Raw genomic sequence first — 20896 nt, forward strand, 5'->3', positions numbered from 1 at the left:
TGCGAGGCGACCGGTGACGTCACGGGATCAGACCCCCTGCCAGGCGCACCGCCCCGCCTGGCCATGACCGATCGCCAGGGAATAAGCCGACGCGACGAGGGGAGGGGACCGGCGGCCCGGGCTCGGCCTCAGGCTGAGGGGCGCGACTGCTGGGCGGAGGATCGGCCCCGAGCCGCCCAGCAGCCATGTCCGGCTTGTCATGACGATCGGCCCCGAGCCGCCCAGCAGCCATGTCCGGCTTGTCATGACGATCGGCCCCGAGCCGCCCAGCAGCCATGTCCGGCTTGTCGTGACGATCGGCCCGCGTGCCGGCCCAGAAAGGCCCATGTTCGGCTTGTCGTGACGATCGGCCCACCCCAGCAGAGCCGCTCGTCATGCCGTCACACATGTCGGCTGTCGTGACGATCGGCCCCGAGCCGCTCGTCATGCCTGTCACATGTCCGGCTTGTCGTGACGATCGGCCCCGAGCCGCCCAGCAGCCATGTCCGGCTTGTCGTGACGATCGGCCCCGAGCCGCTCGTCATGCCTGTCACCATGTCCGGCTTGTCGTGACGATCGGCCCCGAGCCGCTCGTCATGCCGTCATCATGTCCGGTTGTGTGACGATCGGCCCGGAGCCGCCGTCATGCCATGTCCGTTTTTCCCCCCACACAATGTCCGGCTTGTCGTGACGATCGGCCAGGCCGAGCCGCTCACAGTCGGCTGTGGCGATCGCCCAGGCGCTGATGCCGGCATGTCCGGTGTCGTGACGATCGGCCCGAGCCGCCCGAGCCGCTCGTCGGCTGTATGACGATCGGCCCCGAGCGCTGTCAGCCATGTCCGGCTTGTCGTGACGATCGGCCCCGAGCCGCTCGTCATGCCTGTCATCATGTCCGGCTTGTCGTGACGATCGGCCCCGAGCCGCTCGTCATGCCTGTCACCATGTCCGGCTTGTCGTGACGATCGGCCCCGAGCCGCTCGTCATGCCTGTCACCATGTCCGGCTTGTCGTGACGATCGGCCCCGAGCCGCTCGTCATGCCTGTCACCATGTCCGGCTTGTCGTGACGATCGGCCCCGAGCCGCTCGTCATGCCTGTCACCATGTCCGGCTTGTCGTGACGATCGGCCCCGAGCCGCTCGTCATGCCTGTCACCATGTCCGGCTTGTCGTGACGATCGGCTCCGAGCCGCTCGTCATGCCTGTCACCATGTCCGGCTTGTCGTGACGATCGGCCCCGAGCCGCTCGTCATGCCTGTCACCATGCCCGGCGCTTGTCGTGGCATCCGGACCAATTATGTGCCGCTCAGCTCGGGAGACCACTTGACAGCTGATCGGGAATGTAATCAGACCTACTGACAGCGTGTCGCAGAGGCTGCCAGTGGCGTGCAGCGCAGATTGCCCGGCGCCATCAGGGGCATGACAGCATCCCGTCATGGTATGCGGCCCGAGGTCAGGACGCGTCTCCGACAGCCACGCTGCTGTATTACATACTTGCACAAAGATTCCAGGAATATTTCAAATTGATTCTTTTTTATTTCAAAAATGGCTCTTTAAGCTTGCTGCTTGAAGAGCGTTTAAATCTTTCAAAGAAAGACAGCCTTCTAGAAATAACATGAGGCATTTCAAAGGGGCTCAAAATACGAGGAATGTATCGCGTCGTCGCTCCTCTGGCGCCCGTTCTCTGTGCTGCACGAACATGGCACACATTGAACATGATCTCCACGAATGTGGCACACATTGACGCTTAGAGAGCAAACATCCGTGCTGTTTGTTGCGCCTTCATATAATATGCTTACGAACTTACTTGCACAAAGACTTGCACATCACATATATTCCGAGTACTGTTGTCCCTGTAAAGCTGAATAGCAGCCTTATCGAGCCATTCCCGCTTGTTTCGTCGTGCTGAGACGAAGCGGCCTGCGCTAGAAGCGCCACCAACCGTGGTGTAATGCTGGCTCGTGCCTCAGCGGGATGAAGTGGATCTCAGGTAACCTGTGTAAGCTGTACTCACTTAAATTTAACATCACACTGACGACGGATTGTACTCCATGGGTTTCTCGGACGCATTGCCCGCGCATCGCTGGCTTACACACTCATAACGTGGAATAGGTGTTGTTTCGTTGTGTTTTCCACTTGCCTCGCAACAGCGAAGCAGGAAGCGAATCTTGTGGGAAGCAGACGGCGTCGCCAACGCGACGCCGTTGGCGTCGATATAGCGCGGTCACCAGCTGCATCACACTGATTTGTATTTCCATGCCGCACAGTGGGTCACTATAATATTGTTCATGTTTCAATGTGATTACCAAATGCAATGCAATGAACACTCGTAGGCTGCCAAATTACTCATGGACAACTCGTACATGTAGCTGCCACAACACTGTTCCACGCGCTGATAATATCACGGAAATATTCGATGTCCTTTTAGTTGTCCACTTAAAATAAATTGTATCGTCTATTTCGTAGTGGATTTGCATCTCAATGATACATGACGCGTCTTAAAGAGAGTGCTCTAGATCATGTGGTGTTTTGAACTGAAATAGCCATATTGAAGACATTTGGGTGCTGTTTGCAATCCTCCCTCCTTAGGACCTAATTTACTGCAGTTTCTGAGCTACACGCCCACGAAAATGAGGAAAGGTATATCGAGGAGAGTATTCCAAAGTCACCTTGGCATTTATGAGGTTAAAATAGCGTCACTTGAATGCGATTCCATAAGCCGTCCGGCGATCAAGGCTAACAAAAATGTCACTGTTGAGGCGTTAATATCCGGCGTTTGTGAGCGCGGTTTCCAAAGATAACGGTCGCCGATGGGCTCTCAGTCAATGTTGGGCCAGGTTTGGTGACGTAATCAAACCATGATGCATTGAGGAGCATATCTATTTAACAGAGAGTTTTGCTGTCTAGAACAGTCTTTTCCGTTTCAAAAGCATATCAAAAGTATGCTGCTTTAAAGTATATCATAGTTATGCAGCATATTTTAGTAATATCATTTCGTTACAAGGGCGCTTGTTTCATATCTGACATTTGCTTCAGTACTTTCACATATGAAACATTTCCTTTAAAGGGAATGCTTCGAAGATATAGACATTCAAGCACGCACCGGATGAAATGAGATAAGCTCACTTATAACTATTGGAATACTCTTAAGTGGAAAAGAGTGCTCTATACAACACAAACTATCCGTTCAGTAAATGTGTTCCTCAATACGTCCCTGTTTGGTAACGTCATCGGACATTGCACGGGATTGGTTGAGCGCCAATTGAAGGCTATTATATTTAGAAATCGTGCTCACTAACGACAGATGTGAACGACTCGATAATTATATTTGTTTTGGCCACGATCGCCACATGACGAGTGGAATAACAGGATTTGAATCACCTTATTATAGCGGCATGGATGTATAGGTGACCTTGAAATAGTCTTCCAAAATAGTCCGCACATCTTCTCGGGCGTGCAACTCAGAAGCTAGTGGGGTTAAGGTCTCAAGAAGGTCAGGGCTGTAAACTGCACCGAATGATCCTCTAGATGGCAGTTCTACCTCAAAATCCGATACAAATGTGAACACCCCCTTTAATCACGTAGTTCATGAAGACTTGGTTGCTTAATTACAGTAATATTTCATGATGTCCATGAAAATATCGGCACCGGTACGTCCCTCACACCGCTGGGACTGACTGCTGCCTCGCCGCACATGTACATGACTTCCATACTTCACCGTCCAGCACTTTTGGTTTTGCATAATGCTGGTCCAAAGCCACGCAACGCGTGCGGGTGCACAGGCTTTCACATGCGACAGTGTGGGTCGATGTGCATGCCCGACAATGGATTGCTTCATCGTCTCGCTAAGCTACGATGGGAGTAGGTACGAACCGTGGAATTAGCCTGCTGCATTCCCTTAATGGTCAAGTGGTTATCCGTGGCATTATCTGAGCGGTGAGAACACGAGCCGAACGTCCCTGCAGTTAAACCTTGTCCGTGTTTTTTATATTTGTATTGTATTTTGCTATTCATTGCCATACCGCGCGCGCGCGCGCGAACACATACGCGCGCACGCGCACGCACGCACGCACGCACGCACACACGCACGCACGCACGCACGCGCACTGTTGTAAACCTCACCGCCACGCCCCACCCTTCCCCGTTAACTGGAGACCGGCTCTCGCGGCGCACGGCCGGCCGACTGCAGCGACTCGACCGCTCAGACATAGCTGAAACCCGAGCCCTGCTCTTCAAAGGCCTAGCGGAAGCCCATTCCTTGTTTATGACGTCACGGCCAAAGCTATTTCCTACTGGGATAAGAGGCAAATTAAGTGCATTTGTTCACAGGGAAGTCACCGGTACAGACATAGCAACGCAAGGAAACGGTCGATGCGCTGTTGGCGGTCCTAGTCTGTCCGGTAAATAGGCGAGTCTCGATCCGATGTGGATAGTGTGATCGATAATGATCCATTTAGCTACAGAACTTGGCAATATCTGTTCTTTGGAATCATGTTCAAGTGCACAATTCCCGCGCTATATGTGTGTCCATGGGGCCGGACCACCCGATTCTACTTGTGCCCATATTTGGAGTTGAAGGGTTCTCCATTGCATCTGTGTATCTATGACGCCACTTGGATGCACGGAGCTCGGGTCGTAATTCAATGAGAAACTGAGTTCTGCCGTCGGTTGCACCTGATCCGCGCTCAGGGCAGCCACGTGACTCGGCTCAGCCAACCAGCACTCAGCCGGGCCAGCGGTCGCGCCAGACGCCCCCACTGTATCGCCACATTGCCGATTACAGTGCGCAGTCTAGTTTTTTACGGGACTGATTTGTCTATGGCGTAATACCGCTGGACCGTGATGAAGGGCAGAGCCAACGCAATTGGGTTAATGACTTGGCGCAAATGGCCAGCATCTTTCCGCGGGTGTCTGGCTCATGCGTGACGAGCAGTCCTGACCAGAGCGTCCACCGGCGCCCGGCAAAGCGGTGTCTATTACGCAGCAACTAGCACAGAGGTGCTCTTCTGGCTGACGAATGCATTTTTGCTCCCGTCTGCAGCAGCTGCCGAGCGTTAACACGCGCTCGGATGGGGGTCAGTTTGCCATCGCCTCCCCCCCCCTCCCCCGATGATGATTTACGAATGGCGTTTAATGGCCGCGCCAAAATTTGCGTATTAGTGGGAAATTGAATAGTGGATCTTTTGATACAGAAGATTAGATGTACCTTGTAAGGCTGCTGACCTGTGGCGGGTCACAATGAGGCTTCGGCAGTCAGCGGAGGTCATTTCTAAGGAATCGCCCAATCTGATGCAACAACGGAGTATTACAGGAAGTCATGCGTTTCTGAGATAAGCTTTTAGGCACTAAACCAATTGGATTTAAAAATGGAGCAAATTCAATTAGTAGGGGTGAGGTATGAAGGTCAGACCGAGGTCAAAAGTAACCGGCTGTTTTTTTACCCGAAAGCCTGCTTTCTAGGTAGCTTTTGGTGCTTATTTCGAATTTTTTAATAACAGGGACTGTAACAAACATCTTTCATGAACTTTTAAATGTCAGACTTGATCACTAACATGGAATGACTGGTCAATATTTTGAGTAGGGGAAATACCGCTCGGCGTAATCCCTGCTGCTGATTTTGAATGGCAAAATAGCAGCAATCTCGCAGGTTTTGGGTTACCTTGACTGTATAAAGGGCCAAACAAGGTCGCTGGTCTTGATTTAACTATCATTAACCTCTTGCTTGGAACAGGTTCTAGGTTCGCGGCGGTCTGGTCTGGTCTAGGTTCATGGAAGGTCTGGAGAAGTTCGATCATCATCAATCTGGAGTTTAACATTGATTGGCCTTATTTGACCTAAAGGTTATAACTCAGGAACTTCAAATTTTCATACAAGTGACTTCAATTGCAGATTAACTCAACCTGTCAACTTGGTGTCTCTAGCCATCTCAGTTTCCGAGCTCTCCGGGGGAAGGGGGGAAATTCACATCCCACTCGAGCGAAGGGTATTCAACCGGCCAATCGGGCGCATGTTAAGTGTGCGCTGATTATCCATACCTGACGAGTACCTTGTCATTAGTGTCTGTTACGCACGATCCCACTTTCCGTGTTTTGCATTGATCATTATTTTATATGGCCATCTCTGCTAATCGCGGTCTCATTTTTTCTGACATCATCCAACTTGTTCTTCTGGTGGCAACGATCTTTTTGGCATCACGCAAGTTTTGAATTGTGCTTATGAATGTTTCTGATATGCGCAAAAAATAAGGGAAAATATTTGTGCCGATTGCGGCACAACAATTTTAAAAAACTTCAACATCGCGCAAATTCTTGTTCTTGAGATCGAACAAGTATTGAACAATGCAGGTGATTCATGGTAAATTTTGCTGCCTCAATAACAATGCAGTAACGTATGACCCGAAAACCTGGATTTAATGCAAGGCCAAGTGATAACACTTAAGGTTTTCGTGTACAATGTGTCCTACTTCTTGTACGAAAGGACTGCCTTTCTTCTAATGCAGCCTTTGCCATGCAGTCAGTTAACTGTCCAATACGACTGGGAGTAGATGTTCGCTTACTGCCGTCTCGACCCACTCTAGTAAAGCAACAGTGAAGTATGTCACTGAAGGTTTTAACTGGATTCCAGTCGAACAGGGATATTGGTAGAACATTCACTTGGAAATAGCTCTCATCAGAGCTATTCACATAGCTGTTTTGCTCCTCTATTTGCGCATTCAGCCTTCTGCACTCATTTGTCTCGGAAAGCTCATCCGCTTGCAAATTAGCGGTGTTCAATGTCTGAAGAGGGCTGTGGAGTCCTATTTCTCCCGCACCAAACGCTTCTATTTTGTTTTGTTTTCTTTGGAAAGGGCTCGTCACTACAAACAGCCTGCGACCTACGCTACGAATCTTTCAGTGCCGCCGCAACTTCTCTGATGGCATTTCTCCATTTCCAGCAATCTGAGAAAAGAAACACCGCAAACTTTGCCACCATCAGATAACGAGTTTGCCGTTCTCCCCGCTTGATAAAGACGTCGAACAGCCGGGCTAGGCGGCCAATAACGGCGCAGATCGGTGCTGGCAGGCGGCACCGAGCCGAGCCATAAATCGGCGCTGGACGACCGGGCCAGAGCCGGCTGACGCGGCGCGCCTGGCCCATCCGGCACGAACTTGGCACGGCCGGCCGGCGCCCGCTCACTGCTAACGCCCATCGCGGCTCCGGCGCAGTCACGGCCGGAAACGGACACCGGATGTGTACAGGGGACGCCGGCCGGAACGGCACCGGATGTGTACAGGGGATACCGGCCGGAAACGGTACCGGATGTATACAGGGGACGCCGACCGGAAACGGCACCAGATGTGTACAGGGGACGTCGACCGGAACGGCACTGGATGTGTACAGGAGACACTGACCGGGAACTGCCACCGAATGTGTACAGGGGACGCCGACCGGAACGGCACTGGATGTGTACAGGAGACACTGACCGGGAACTGCCACCGAATGTGTACAGGGGGACGCCGACCGGAACGGCACCAGATGTGTACAGGGGACGCCGACCAGGAACTGCCACCGAATGTGTACGGGGGACGCCGGCCGGAACGGCACCGGGTGTGTACAGGAGATACCGACCGGGAACGGCCGCCGAATGTGTACAGGGGACGCCGGCCGGAACGGCACCGGATGTGTACAGAAGGTACCGACCGGGAACGGCCACCGAATGTGTACAGGGGACGCCGGCCGGAACGGCACCGGATGTGTGCAGGAGACACTGACCGGAACGACGTTAGATGTGTGCGGGAGATACCGACCGGAAACGGCCCTGGATGTATCCAGAGTACACCAACCGGAAACGACGACTGAACGTATACAGGGTACACCAACCGGAAACGGCCACTGAATGTGTGCGGCCGCTAACCGATTCACCGGCGCCTCGTGCGTCATATGAATAATATTTCCTTCCTGGCCATCGCTCCGGCGAACCACGAGTCTCTCACATCTTTTTCGCGGACCGGGCATCCCTCTCAACCTTCTCTCTCCATCCCTCTCAACCTTCTCTCTCCATACCTCTCTCCCACTGACTGGAAGTCCCTTCGATCCCTCTCTCTCTTTCTCTTCTCTCTCTCTCTCTCTCTCTCTCTCTCTCTCTCTCTCTCTCTCATCTCTCTCTCTCTCTCTCGTCTCTCTCGCTCCCTCTCTCTCAGTCTCTCTCTCGTCATCTCTCTCTCTCTCTCCTCCTCTCTCTCAAATCTCTACTCTCTCTCTCGTCCTCTCTCTCTCTTTCTCCGCGGGTAGGGCGGCCCTTCCAGCCCTCTCTCTCTCTCTCCCTCTCTCTTTCTCCGCGGGTAGGGCGTCCCTTCCAGCCTTCTCTCCCTCACCCCTCTCTCCCGGTGACCTGGCGTCCCTCTATCCCTCCCTCTCCATCTCTCTCTCCCGCGTCCCGGGCGCCTCGGGTGCGCTCTCCGGCGCCCGGTTCCGGTTTCCGGCGCGGCCGCGCAGCCGCCGTCGGCGCGCCGCCGCCGCCGGATTTTGCCGGCGTGTCTCGTTAGCGTCAGGCCGTCTTTATCTGGGCCGCCGCCGAGCAAATAGATTCGCCGCCGACCGTGTCACGCCGACGGCGGGCTCGCGCCGGCGACCGGCGGAGAGGCTGCAGGGCGGCAGCCGCGCGGCGGCAGGCATGGGGAGACGGCTCATGGAAAACTGAACACAGGTGGAGAGAGAGAGAGGGAGAGAAGAGAGAGAGAGAGAGAGAGAGAGAGAGAGAGAGAGAGAGAGAGAGAGAGAGAGAGAGAGAGAGAGAGAGAGAGAGAGAGAGAGGGTGAGAGAGAGAGGGAGAGAGAGTGTTAGGGAGAGAAAGAGGGAGAGTGAGAAAGAGAGAGGAGAGAGACCAATATGTATATATATATATATATATATATATATATATATATGTATACATACATATATACATATATAATTATAGACGTGTTTGTGTAGATGACAGGGCTATGAAACATGTGGGCATGTTTGAGAGCTTAGCTCCCACAGCGGGACAAATGCCTAGTTTTAAACGGACGCAATGATTTGAGCGGCATATGACAGGAAGCGATCAAGCATGTTCGAACAGAGCTACCACCTTGCATCCTCAACACAGGTCTCTGCACGAGCTGAGTGCCAGGCAGAGGTTGACATGACAGATGTGTGGCCGTTTAGACTCTGTTGCGGTGCGGTGGCACAGTCCTCGTTTAGATTCCGTGGCGGTGTGGTGGTGCAGTCCCGTTTAGATTCCGTCGCGATGCGGTGGCACGGTCCCGTTTAGATTCCGACGCGGTGCGGTGGCGCAGTCCCGTTTAGATTCCTTGCGGTGCGGTGGCGCGATCCCGTTTAGATTCCGTCGCGGTGCGGTGGCGCGGTCCCGTTTAGATTCCGACGCGGTGCGGTGGCGCAGTCCCGTTTAGATTCCGTCGCGGTGCGGTGGCGCGATCCCGTTTAGATTCCGTCGCGGTGCGGTGGCGCAGTCCCGTTTAGATTCCTTGCGGTGCGGTGGCGCGATCCCGTTTAGATTCCGTCGCGGTGCGGTGGCGTAGTTCCGTTTAGCTTCCGTCCCGGTGCGGTGGCGCAGTCCCGTATTGTGTCGCGCGCCATGGCAGCTCCACGAGCCACCACATGGACGACTGCAGCTCCCCTATGTGTTGGCTCCCGCGAGCTAATGTTAAATCAATAGAGCCGCGCCACTCCAATCAAGTGCATCTCCCTGCGGCGTGGCCAATTAGCGGCTCGTAATTGTCAGTCGGGCGGCACCCAAACATCACGAGAGCGGACGGCGAACACTCCCCAGCCTGGTACAGACAACTGTTAACTATGCCCGACAAAGAGGTGAAAGAGCTCAGTCCAAAGTCCAATCCCAAATCTACGGATGGACCAGCTGTCCGTCTAAAAAACATCCAAAAATCAGGCTGTCCAAGAACTTTCAAGCGTTTTAATAGGGAGTCTCTTATCTTCGGGGTATATTTTCAAAGCATACTCTAGTGAAACCTCAGGACTAGTTACGTCTAGTAATAGTACTGGATAGTGTCACTGCAGCACCGTCAGAACGTAGTAAGAATATCAACCTTAATTATTTTCGAGACCGACTCACACCCCCCAAACGTTGTGACATCACTACCTAGTTCTACTGCCTTAGTTCTATTCACTTCCCTACAGCCGCGACCACCGTCGCCATGACAATGACCTTGCACACCTCTACTAGTGCGAAAAAAGAACGGATGTGATTGGCCTAGCGTACAACGGCCTGTTACGGAGAATTTGGTTGGTTGAAGTTTGAGCTATTAAGGAGGGCAAATAAAATGTATGCATTACTTTATTAGTGGAAAGCATAGTGGTGATCAGTCAAATGAGATTTTTCCGCAGGCTCGGCTACCTTAACTAGGGATTCTAAGCTATTCAGAAGGATTTCAAGACAAGTGTTACTAATAACATCGTACAAGTCTGATGTAACAATAAGTGACAAGTACAAAAATGTGGGATACTCCCTTTAAACATAAAGCAACTAGACTTAAACCTCAGCCTCAGCCACTTCCTGTGTCGCTGCATTCCCTCACTCGAATGGAATTAAAGGAGATGAAATTACCGCGCGTAAGTAACGCGTGTCACAGGTTTTTGTGAAAACATCCACCATTCCCAGTTCACATCGATGTCCACTAAGTTTGACCATTACTAAGCTCGACGGCAGTAGCTTAGTCGGATGGTGAGTGGCATTGAATCGTAACTAGATAAGTAATGAGTACCAAGGTTTCTCCTGAAGATATAAATATCGATGTCATTTCTATCGATGAAAATATCAGGACTTGTAATAAGTTGTAATCTAATGAGCATATCTAGTCCGACCTGATCTCGACGGCTGCAAACGCTGCCCAGTCCGATACAGACTCGTGTAAACGATGACTGTCCCAGTCCATTCGGCCATGAACGCTCTGCTGGGATCGGTATAGACGGCTGCAAACACCATTAGCCTCAGTAGAGACAGCTGCAAACGCTCGCCCACCCCACTTGAGACGGCTGCAAACAGTATCTGTGTAAGCTTGTTGCTTTAGGGCGCGTCAACGACTTGGCTGTCGCACTGCCGCAAACAATATCTGTCCCGATGGAGATGCGTACAAACTCCCCCGGCCCGGGCACGGCTTTGCATACCCTGTCTAACCCGGCAGAGGCGACCACAAAGACGGCTGTCAAAATTCTGTCCGTTGCGGCACAGTTTCCTGCAAACACTGCCCTGCCCTGTGCAGACGCCTGCAAACACTTCCCGGTTTGGTGCAGACGGCCGCAAACACTTCCCGGTTTGGTGCAGCCGTCTGCGGGCACCTCCCGGTTTGGTGCAGACGTCTGCAAAGACTTCCCGATTTGGTGCAGACGGCTGCAAACACTTCCCGGTTTGGTACAGACGGCTGCAAGTACTTCCCGGTTTTGGCGCAGACAGCTGCAAACACTTACCCGAGTGCGTCGCAAACACTCCGTCGACACATAAATTTTTCCTGGCCGGTTACGTACGCTAATAAATGCTGTCTGAGGCCACGTACAGTCGGCTACAATGTTTAACGCGACTTAGTGCAGCGTGCTACATGATGCACCCAATATCATAAACCACACTGAAACTGACTGGCATCGCTAAAAGCCATGAGTCCAGCGCGCTGAAGGCTGAGTTATGCGGTCCAGTGCAAGTTTGGCGTGCTGTCCCGTGCGTAACCGCGGCAGGGAAGCTCAAGCCGCGCGGCTCCACATCCACACACGACCGCGTGGTGGCTGAAATCGGGGCTCTTGATGTCCACCGAGTGAACAGGCGGAATGGTGGGGTTGGTGAAAAGCCGGCTGCTTTGTGACACGTCTGCTTGCAGGATAAACTACGCAGCGCAGGCATCGGCTCCATGCAGCGCATGTTCTGCAGGGGACGTGCTCCGTTTCAGCGGCATTGCTGCACTTTCCATCATGGCCGCGGGAACTAGGGACCGTGGCGCTGAGCCACTCCAGAACGCTCTGAAAATTCGGTATTGGCCCTATAGACGCTGATTGGAAAGGTTTGACCCAAATTGGAATCACTTCTACCAGCCTTGGAGAAATTCCATTAACTCTGACTATTTCCGACGGGCGTGGTGGGTTTTTTGCTATGCCGTGGATGCCATGTGGTGGCTATTTTTGGCGGAAAAGGAGGAGAACTGTAAGATGCAGAGAACATTTCAGATCAGGTCTTTCGATGCAACACCAGCTAGCTGTTATGGCAAGCTTCTACACTGATGTGAGAGAGTGTTCCCGCTCTGAGCGGCGCCTCTGCCTCCCCCCCCCCTCTCCCATCGTGGTGCCGCCTCTGCCATTGGTGGAGCTTTTAGGCCAGTTCCGGAGCGGTCGGAAGACGGGGTCGCCCAGGCCCGCCCTGGCTGCGTCCTTCACCACTCGCTGAGGCCGTGCCGCCAGCCAAAACAAGCCCAGTCCTCATGGCATCCCGCCGGGTCTGCGTCTGTCGGACGCCCTGAGGACGCAGATGTCGAGTCATCGCTAGAGATCGGGCATTGGCCAGATAGGACACAAACATCGGCAGCTTATGAACCATGATTGGCTATTGAACGGCTGGAGGAGGACAGCTGTGTACTCGGTTCTCCTTAGGATTAGTTTAGGTCAGGAGCAGTGCCGGCAGCAGGGGCTAACCGCGCCTGCTGTGCATTTTCGTACAGTCCGCGCAATGCTGGCAAAATATGGATACAGATTTATAGAAATGCATGATGAATGCCAGTGTTCCTCGTTCCTTTGGCGAAGAATGTTTCGGTGATGTCCTTGTCATCTGATGTAGAGAAAAAGCTGCACCTGGTAGCACAGCTGCTAAACTAACTAACCTGTCTGCGCTGGTCTCACCAAAAAAAACTTCGCATACGGGAGAACATACTGGATATATAGAAAGGAAAGACACAAAAGGATATAACTCACAAAAAGGGTAACTATCAAGGGATATGATAGCTCCAATATAAGCCCGCAGAAAATGCGTAGCGATCCATTTTTGCTCGGATGAGGATGGTTTTACATAAGCTCCCGATTCGTTCAACAGATGCAACGGCAGGCTGCGCTGATGCTACCCAACACAGGCTTGCAAACACGCCCATGCTGACCCCTCGCTCCCACACATCGTCCACCCCCAACAGCAAACACGCCCATGCCGACCCTCCGCTCCCACACATCGTCCACCCCCAACAGCAAACACGCCCATGCTGCCCCCTCGCTCCCACACATCGTCCACCCCCAACAGCAAACACGCCCATGCCGACCCTCCGCTCCCACACATCGGCCACCCCCAACAGCAAACACGCCCATGCCGACCCTCCACTCCCACACCTCGTCCACCCCCAACAGCAAACACGCCCATGCCGACCCTCCACTCCCACACCTCGTCCACCCCCAACAGCAAACACGCCCATGCCGACCCTCCACTCCCACACCTCGTCCCCCCCCCCCCAACAGCAAACACGCCCATGCTGACCCTTCGCTCCCACACATCGTCCACCCCCAACAGCAAACACGCCCATGCTGACCCTCCACTCCCACATCTCGTCCACCCCCAACAGCAAACACGCCCATGCCGACCCTCCACTCCCACACCTCGTCCACCCCCCAACAGCAAGCACGCTCATGCCGACCCTCCACTCCCACACCTCGTCCACCCCCAACAGCAAACACGCCCATGCCGACCCTCCACTCCCACACCTCGTCCCCCCCCCCCAACAGCAAACACGCCCATGCCGACCCTCCACTCCCACACCTCGTCCACCCCCAACAGCAAACACGCCCATGCCGACCCTCCACTCCCACACCTCGTCCACCCCCAACAGCAAACACGCCCATGCCGACCCTCCACTCCCACACCTCGTCCACCCCCAACAGCAAGCACGCTCATGCCGACCCTCCACTCCCACACCTCGTCCACCACCCCCCCCCCCCCCCCCCTCCCATCACTTTGCACGTCTCCACAGCTGTAGGCTATTTGTCTTCGGATCGCTTCTGTTATCACCTTACGCGCCCACGAACGACTAATTTTACACAAAGCCCACGCGTCTGCGCCTCATCCTCGCACGGTATGCCTCGTCCAAGCCTTGAGCCATTCAGGGGCGGGCGCAATCCGGGAGCACTCTGAGGGTCTGTCCCCCACCTTCGTCACGCGTGTTTCATTGCAGCAACATAGACGGCTGCTTCGGTTCTCTTATGAGTGCTTACCGAACTCCGCCTTCCCCCCACACTTAAGCAAATCCTGGCTATGGGCCTGGCTTAATCTAAACTTAAGCCTCCACACGTCCTGGATTCCCCGTCACTTCATCTATCACATTTGGTCACATCACACACGCTGGCTGCTATGCGTGTGCCCGATGCAGGAGCGGTGCCAGCCCTCGCCCCAGCTTGGGAGGGTCGGCCGTGCGGCGATGGCTGTTTTGTGTGCGGCCAATTGCTCCTGCGATGATGGATGGTGGCGACGTTTCCTCGTCATCACTCCCGCTGATGGCCCCGCTCGGCGAGACGCCACCGTCGCTTTTTTTGTCGGCCATTGGGGACGCGCACCAGAACACGAATGGTGCCATGATCTGTCGCTATGAAATTCCATTGTGCGGAACATGGAGAACGATAGAACTAGCTTTGGCCTGCCGATATCACACGCACTACGACGAGACTTCGAGCGGCATTCTGAGACTCTGGGCCGGGGTGTGGGGCAGAACGGCACTGCAGCGGTGGTTTAACGTGCCGTGATCACTCACCACACCGGAGCGCCGGGTGTTGCACTGACCTCTCGCGGTCAAAGGTCACAGAGACCGCAGAACGATGTCCTGGCCTTCTGCGGGAAGACGCCGCACAGGTCCGCGCCTGCTATCTCCTACATTGATGTCGCTGTCCTGCTGTTTGTATTCGCTCAGGCGGCGGCTCCGCACGGAATGATGATAACGTACCAGTTGGGACGCGCGGACAAATGACGCATTCATTTCTGTAACTTGACAACCGCTGGAGGCATTCGCATGGAACCGGGAAAGGACCGTATGTATCTTAAATACTTTCCTTTCATCTGATAGTTTTGCGTTTAGCATAGCCCCATGACAATCTATGCATGTTTGTGACAGTCGGGACAGTTTGGCAAAGCCGTTGCGGAACAATTCGACCGGCGGTGACCGGAGCCAAACTTTCACAGCCGTCTTCCTGAACTGGGTTCCCGAAGAGGCTTCTCTCGCTTGAGAAACGGATAAAGGTCGCGCGGAGCCAGATAGTCAATAGTTCTCTCCGCTGAAGTGGTCGGCGCGTCCGTGGTGTTACTCGAGACTGACCTAGTCGGCGCGTCCGTGATGTCGCTCGAGACTGACCTAGTTGGCGCGTCTGTGGTGTCACCCGAGACTGACCTGGTCGGCGCGTCTGTGGTGTCACTCGAGAGTGACCTGGTCGGCGCGTCCGTGGTGTCGTTCGAGACTGACCTGGTCGGCGCGTCTGTAGCGCCGCTCGGCTGGCGCCGTGGGTCCGCCTCATCGCCGGGCATTCCTCAGTGCTGTATGGCCACAGCCACCACAGACGTCAGTAACGCGTTTTTGACAGCGACACACTGACATGGCACACATTAATGAATTCATCACTGTAAGCAGTTTTCAAGCCGGTAGGAATATCAACAGAAGTCTTCTTGGCTGTCAGACACTGGCTGACAGCGCGCTGTTTAACACCAGCCGGGGCCGCCTTCTTGTCCGGCGTTTTCATCTGTGACGGGGCTACGGTACCTATCGTCCATCATGCAGATAGCCTCGAATAGTTCTGAAACCAATGGAGTGAGAGCGATGAAATTTTAGGAGCTTAACATAAAAACTTGTCTTTTCATGATACCGCTCACTCCATTGACATAAGTGACTCCGTTCAGGAGAGATAAAAATGAAGACAGTGTTTTTAAGTAAATTTATGAATCCTGCCACCACTATAGGGTATCGCGAAAGGTTCTGGCTGTTCGGTTCCAGCGTTGCGACCGCGTCTGCCATGTCAAATGTTATCATTATTATTGCGAACCTTGACGAAATCCAGCGAGTGGCTATTCTAACGCCGCGTCAATACATACTACATAGATCAACACAGAACACGCAACACATGCAAATGAGACGCAACGCAAACGATACACATACAATGCTATAAAACATGAGCAACTTGTGATACAGTCAGCACCTGCACGACATGGCCAGTTGGTCAACTTCAGTAAATTCTCTGCTGAAAGACTTCGCTTTGCCCTTCAACTCCTTTAGTTTTTGCACTGGTGCGTCGCAGCGGGGAGGCGATTCCACGCCGCCACGGCTTGATAGGGAAATGCCCCTTTCACACACTCTAAGCGAGGGTGTTTTACAGCCCTCGTCTGCAGTGCAATTTCGTCATCGGTGGCTTTCGTGTGCCTCTGAGACACTTCAGATCGGCGCCTGATCAGATTACTGATAGCCCCTGGCCCATCAGGCACGTAAATGGCGCGATGCAAACATATGCAGTCGCGGTGGGTGACAGTCTCGTCGACCTGACCTCGAAGTTAATAGCCTTATCCAGGCGCTGACGCTGGACGGCTGTTGTCGGGCCCCATGCAGGTAAACAATATCTGATGTACGGGAGGACCAGTGACTCAACTACGGACTTTATTGTGGAGCTGAGAAGCACAAGCCTAAGCTCGTTAATAGCTATGAGGGAGCCAAAACAGCGCTGAGTATTTTAGCCTTTGATGCTGCTAGTTGAGATTTTTATCGATGAGCACCCCCCGTATTTTGATGTACTCTGAAGGAGGCAGCTGGGAGTTATCAAAATTCATAGCTCAGCCCGGCGGGTTTGCGGATGTTGGTGGGTGTGCCGGGATCAATTAATTCAGTTTTGATGGGTTAATCTTCATGCCATTGTGACGAAACCATACTGGGACTGCAGTCAGATCGGACTCAACACACGAACGCAGCTGTGCGAAACCACAGCCAGATGGTGATGCATGAGCATGAGCTGCATGAGCAGCTGCATTCATGCATGAGCTGCATGTCGTCTGCATATGACACCAGTTTACACGTAGCTGACGCATAACACTGGATGTCGTTGGTTAAAGGGAGGAACATCAGCGGTCCTACCATGCTGCCCTGAACCACGCCATATGCGACCTCAAGGCTCGGCCCGTTTCTGCCCATCACAGTCTGTCGGCGGTCGGTGAAATAATGCGAAAACCAGTGTGGTGAAATACCATAGCATTCCAGCTTGGGTAAAAGAGCAGAGCGGTCCACACAATTGAAGGCTTTTGACAAGTCAGCTGAGCTAATGGTGATGATCATACCGGCATCCATGTTGTTGTTTATATGGCTAACTATATCCATGACTGCACGCTCGGTGGAGTGGTGAGGATGGTACGCGTATTGCGAGTCAACAAGGATGTGGTGACTAGTCACATATTCTAAAAGCTGGGTACAAAGCAACCTTCTCCGTCCGTCAGCTTGCTTACAACACTGAAAACGCCGATAGGCCTGTAATTCGACGGTTCAGACGCCAGTCCCCTTGTGCAGAGGCGCGATTGTCACAAGCTTTCAGATGGACGGGACGCTACCAGCGGTGATAGAGTGGTTCACAACGTGTAACAAGTGAGGGCCAACCACTCCAAAACACTTCCTGAGCACGGACAGGCATACATTGTCCGGGCCTACTGCCTTGGAGTTGCTCATGCGGCGCAGCGAGAGACTGAGCTCCGACAGGGTGACCAATCTGACGCGGCAAGCGCCACTGACCGCCCTTGGCAGCCGCAGAGGCAGGTCCGCACCGGGTTCGCTGCTCAGGGTGTCGGCAATACGCTGTCCCACTGTGCCGAAGTATTCGATGAATTTGTCGGCGTCTGTCGGGTCCAGAGTGTTGTTGGATTTTTCTGGTTTGTTATCGACGGCGTATCTATTCAGCTTGCAACAGGTTTTCTTTGATGTTTCGTTTGGGTCGCACTTGAAGACGTCAGTCAGAAATGTGTGCAGGAAGGTGCGTGGAAACTGAAGAGTTTCTGGTATGCGATTGATGCATGCGAATGTGCAACCTTACGTATGATGGTGGTTTTCCAGGGGCAATTTTCACCGAGGAGCAAAGGTCCAGTGCCCTAGAGATGGCGTTTAAGTACGCTGTTTTGAAGGTCAACATGGATAGCGAAATTCTTCCAAATACCACCATTGAGTACGACATCCGTTATGTACACAAGGACGACAGCTTTCACACTGCCAAAAAAGGTGAGGTAACCACCGTGTTGCATCTACAAGGCTGGGTAATTCACTTTTATTTTGGTAAGCAATTTGCTGGCAATTAGACGAACAGGTAAATCAATTCAGGTACTTATTTTCGTTGAATATATGAACAAAAACAAGCGCCTTTGTTACAAAGCTGTTGATTGGCTGTTAGTACGTACTGTCACGTCGTAGGCATAGCGCAACAAACGCAGCGGAAGCAGAAATATAAACCCTTATGTTAAGCCCCCCTCGATTAGCATTTGTCTACAAGTGCAGCCACATAACATCGCTCCAGAAGTGTATGCGAAATCCGTGCACCGCCGTCCGAACATTTTCGTCATTCCCTGCGCCTCTCACTGTAATAGCTTTATTCCCCACTCTTCCACTTCGTGTACCCCGACCACCTTCTGCAGTTCCTCCCAGTGTGCCGTCCCTGATTCCCGTTTTTCCTTAGTTTGACGTCCCGTTCTTTCCCAAAACCTTGACCCTTTTTCTAGTTTCCCTCATCGTACCATAGCCCTGTACCCTGATTCCCCACTATACTGCCCCTCCCCATTGTGCCACCAAGGTCTACCCCCCCGTCCTCTCATCGCGCACCGTCACCACCCGTGCCCATCAGCGCATCTTCGCCACTGTCCTGTTCTCTGCAGTGTGCCGTCCCCACCGTCACCACCGTCCGCACCGTCACCACCCGTGCCCATCAGCGCATCTTCACCACTGTCCTGTTCTCCGCAGTGTGCCGTCACAAACGTCCCCGCTCCCCTCAACGTACCGCCACTAACATCCCCTTCTCTCCTCATCGTACCATCACCACCATCCCCTGATTCCCTCAACGTAACGCCACTAACATACCCTTTTCCCCTCATCGCACCGTCACCATCATCCCCTGCTTCCCCAGCGTACCGTCACAAACGTCCCCTGCTCCTCTCGGTATGCCGCCACCACATCCCCTGCTCCCCTCAGCGTAACACCACCAATGTCCCCTGCTCCCCAACGTGCCGTCACCAACATCCCCTGCTCCCCCCGGCGTACCGTCACCAACGTCCCCTGCTCCCCCCCGGCGAGCCGTCACCAGCATCCCCTGCTCCCCGACGTGCCGTCACCAGCATCCCCTGCTCCCCGACGTTCCGTCACCAGCATCCCCTGCTCCCCGACGTACCGTCACCAGCATCCCCTGCTCCCCGACGTGCCGTCACCAGCATCCCCTGCTCCTCGACGTACCGTCACCAGCATCGCCTGCTCTTCGACGTGCCGTCACCAACATCCCCTGCTCCTCGACGTACCGTCACCAACATCCCCTGCTCCTCGAGGTGACGTCACCAGCATCCCCTGCTCCTCGAGGTGACGTCACCAGCATCCCCTGCTCCCCGACGTGCCGTCACCAGCATCCCCTGCTCCCCGACGTGCCGTCACCAGCATCCTCTGCTCCCCGGCGAGCCGTCACCCCCGCCCTCCGCAGTCTGCAGCCAGCTGCGGTACGGCGTACACGCGCTGTTCGGGCCGACGGACCGGCTGCTGGGCGCGCACGTGCAGAGCATCTGCGGCGCGCTGGACGTGCCGCACGTGGAGGCGCGGCCGGACGCCGACTGGACCGCCCCGGGCCGCAGCATTAACCTGCATCCGGCCCCGGCTGACCTGGCCACTGCGTATGCTGACCTCATCGACTTCCTCAACTGGACCCGCCTCGCCGTAGTCTATGAAGACAACGCAGGTGGGTGCTGGCGTTTCGGTCATGGCCTGTGAGGAGCTCACCGGATGTGAGCTGGCGTCTGTCGGCTGATGCATCGAAAGGAGTACACGACTTGCTTTTGAATGACTGTGTCCGGCTCCGGCAGCTTAGCAAGTTTTGTGGACCATCCCAGTGCCACCAAATGGGCAAGTGGCTTTGCATGCTCTGACTGCGGTGTTTGCTCCTGCGGTTACTGCGGTTAGTTAGAGATTCCTTGTCGAAGCACTCAGTGTGGTATATGTATATATATATATATATATATATATATATATATATATATATATATATATATATGTATATTACACGGGCACATGATATGACAGGATAGGACAGCAGGCGTACAGCACAGTGTGATGTGACCGACAGTCACACCCTGGTCCTCACATGACCGTGTGGTGTGACCGACAGTCACACCCTGGTCCTCACATGACCTTGTGGTGTGACCGACAGTCACACCCTGGTCCTCACATGACCGTGTGGTGTGGCCAACAGTGGCAGACCCTGGTCCCCACGTGACCGTGTGGTGTGGCCGACACGTGCAGATCCTGGTCCTCACATGACCGTGTGGTGTGGCCAACAGTGGCAGACCCTGGTCCCCGCATGACCGTGTGGTGTGGCCGACACGTGCAGACCCTGGTCCTCACATGACCTTGTGGCGTGACCGACAGTCACACCCTGGTCCCCACGTGACCGTGTGGTGTGGCCGACACGTGCAGACCCTGGTCCTCACATGACCTTGTGGCGTGACCGACAGTCACACCCTGGTCCCCACGTGACCGTGTGGTGTGGCCGACACGTGCAGACCCTGGTCCTCACATGACCTTGTTGGCGTGACCTGACAGTCACAGACCCTGGTCCCCACGTGACCGTGTGGGTGTGGGCCGACACGTGCAGACCCTGGTCCTCACATGACCTTGTGGCGTACCGACCAGTCACACCCTGGCCCCACGTGACCGTGTGTTGGTGGCCGACAGGTCTGT

The 20896-nt window shown here is 54.0% G+C and overlaps 1 protein-coding gene across 1 annotated transcript in view; it reads left to right on the forward strand.

The window, feature by feature from the left end:
• The window catches only part of LOC119101467 (glutamate receptor ionotropic, kainate 2), a 67548-nt gene that overhangs the window by 2757 nt on the left and 43895 nt on the right, over positions 1–20896 (forward strand). Inside the window, exons 3-4 of the mRNA XM_037224807.1 lie at positions 18029–18190; positions 19647–19898. Coding sequence (XP_037080702.1) covers positions 18029–18190; positions 19647–19898 — 414 coding nt within the window. The remainder of the gene's footprint in view (positions 1–18028; positions 18191–19646; positions 19899–20896) is intronic.

This window comes from Pollicipes pollicipes, unplaced genomic scaffold (assembly GCF_011947565.3).
Source record: "Pollicipes pollicipes isolate AB1234 unplaced genomic scaffold, Ppol_2.1 Scaffold_4881;HRSCAF=5763_pilon_pilon_pilon, whole genome shotgun sequence".
In the NCBI taxonomy this organism is placed as follows: Eukaryota; Metazoa; Arthropoda; class Thecostraca; order Pollicipedomorpha; family Pollicipedidae; genus Pollicipes; species Pollicipes pollicipes.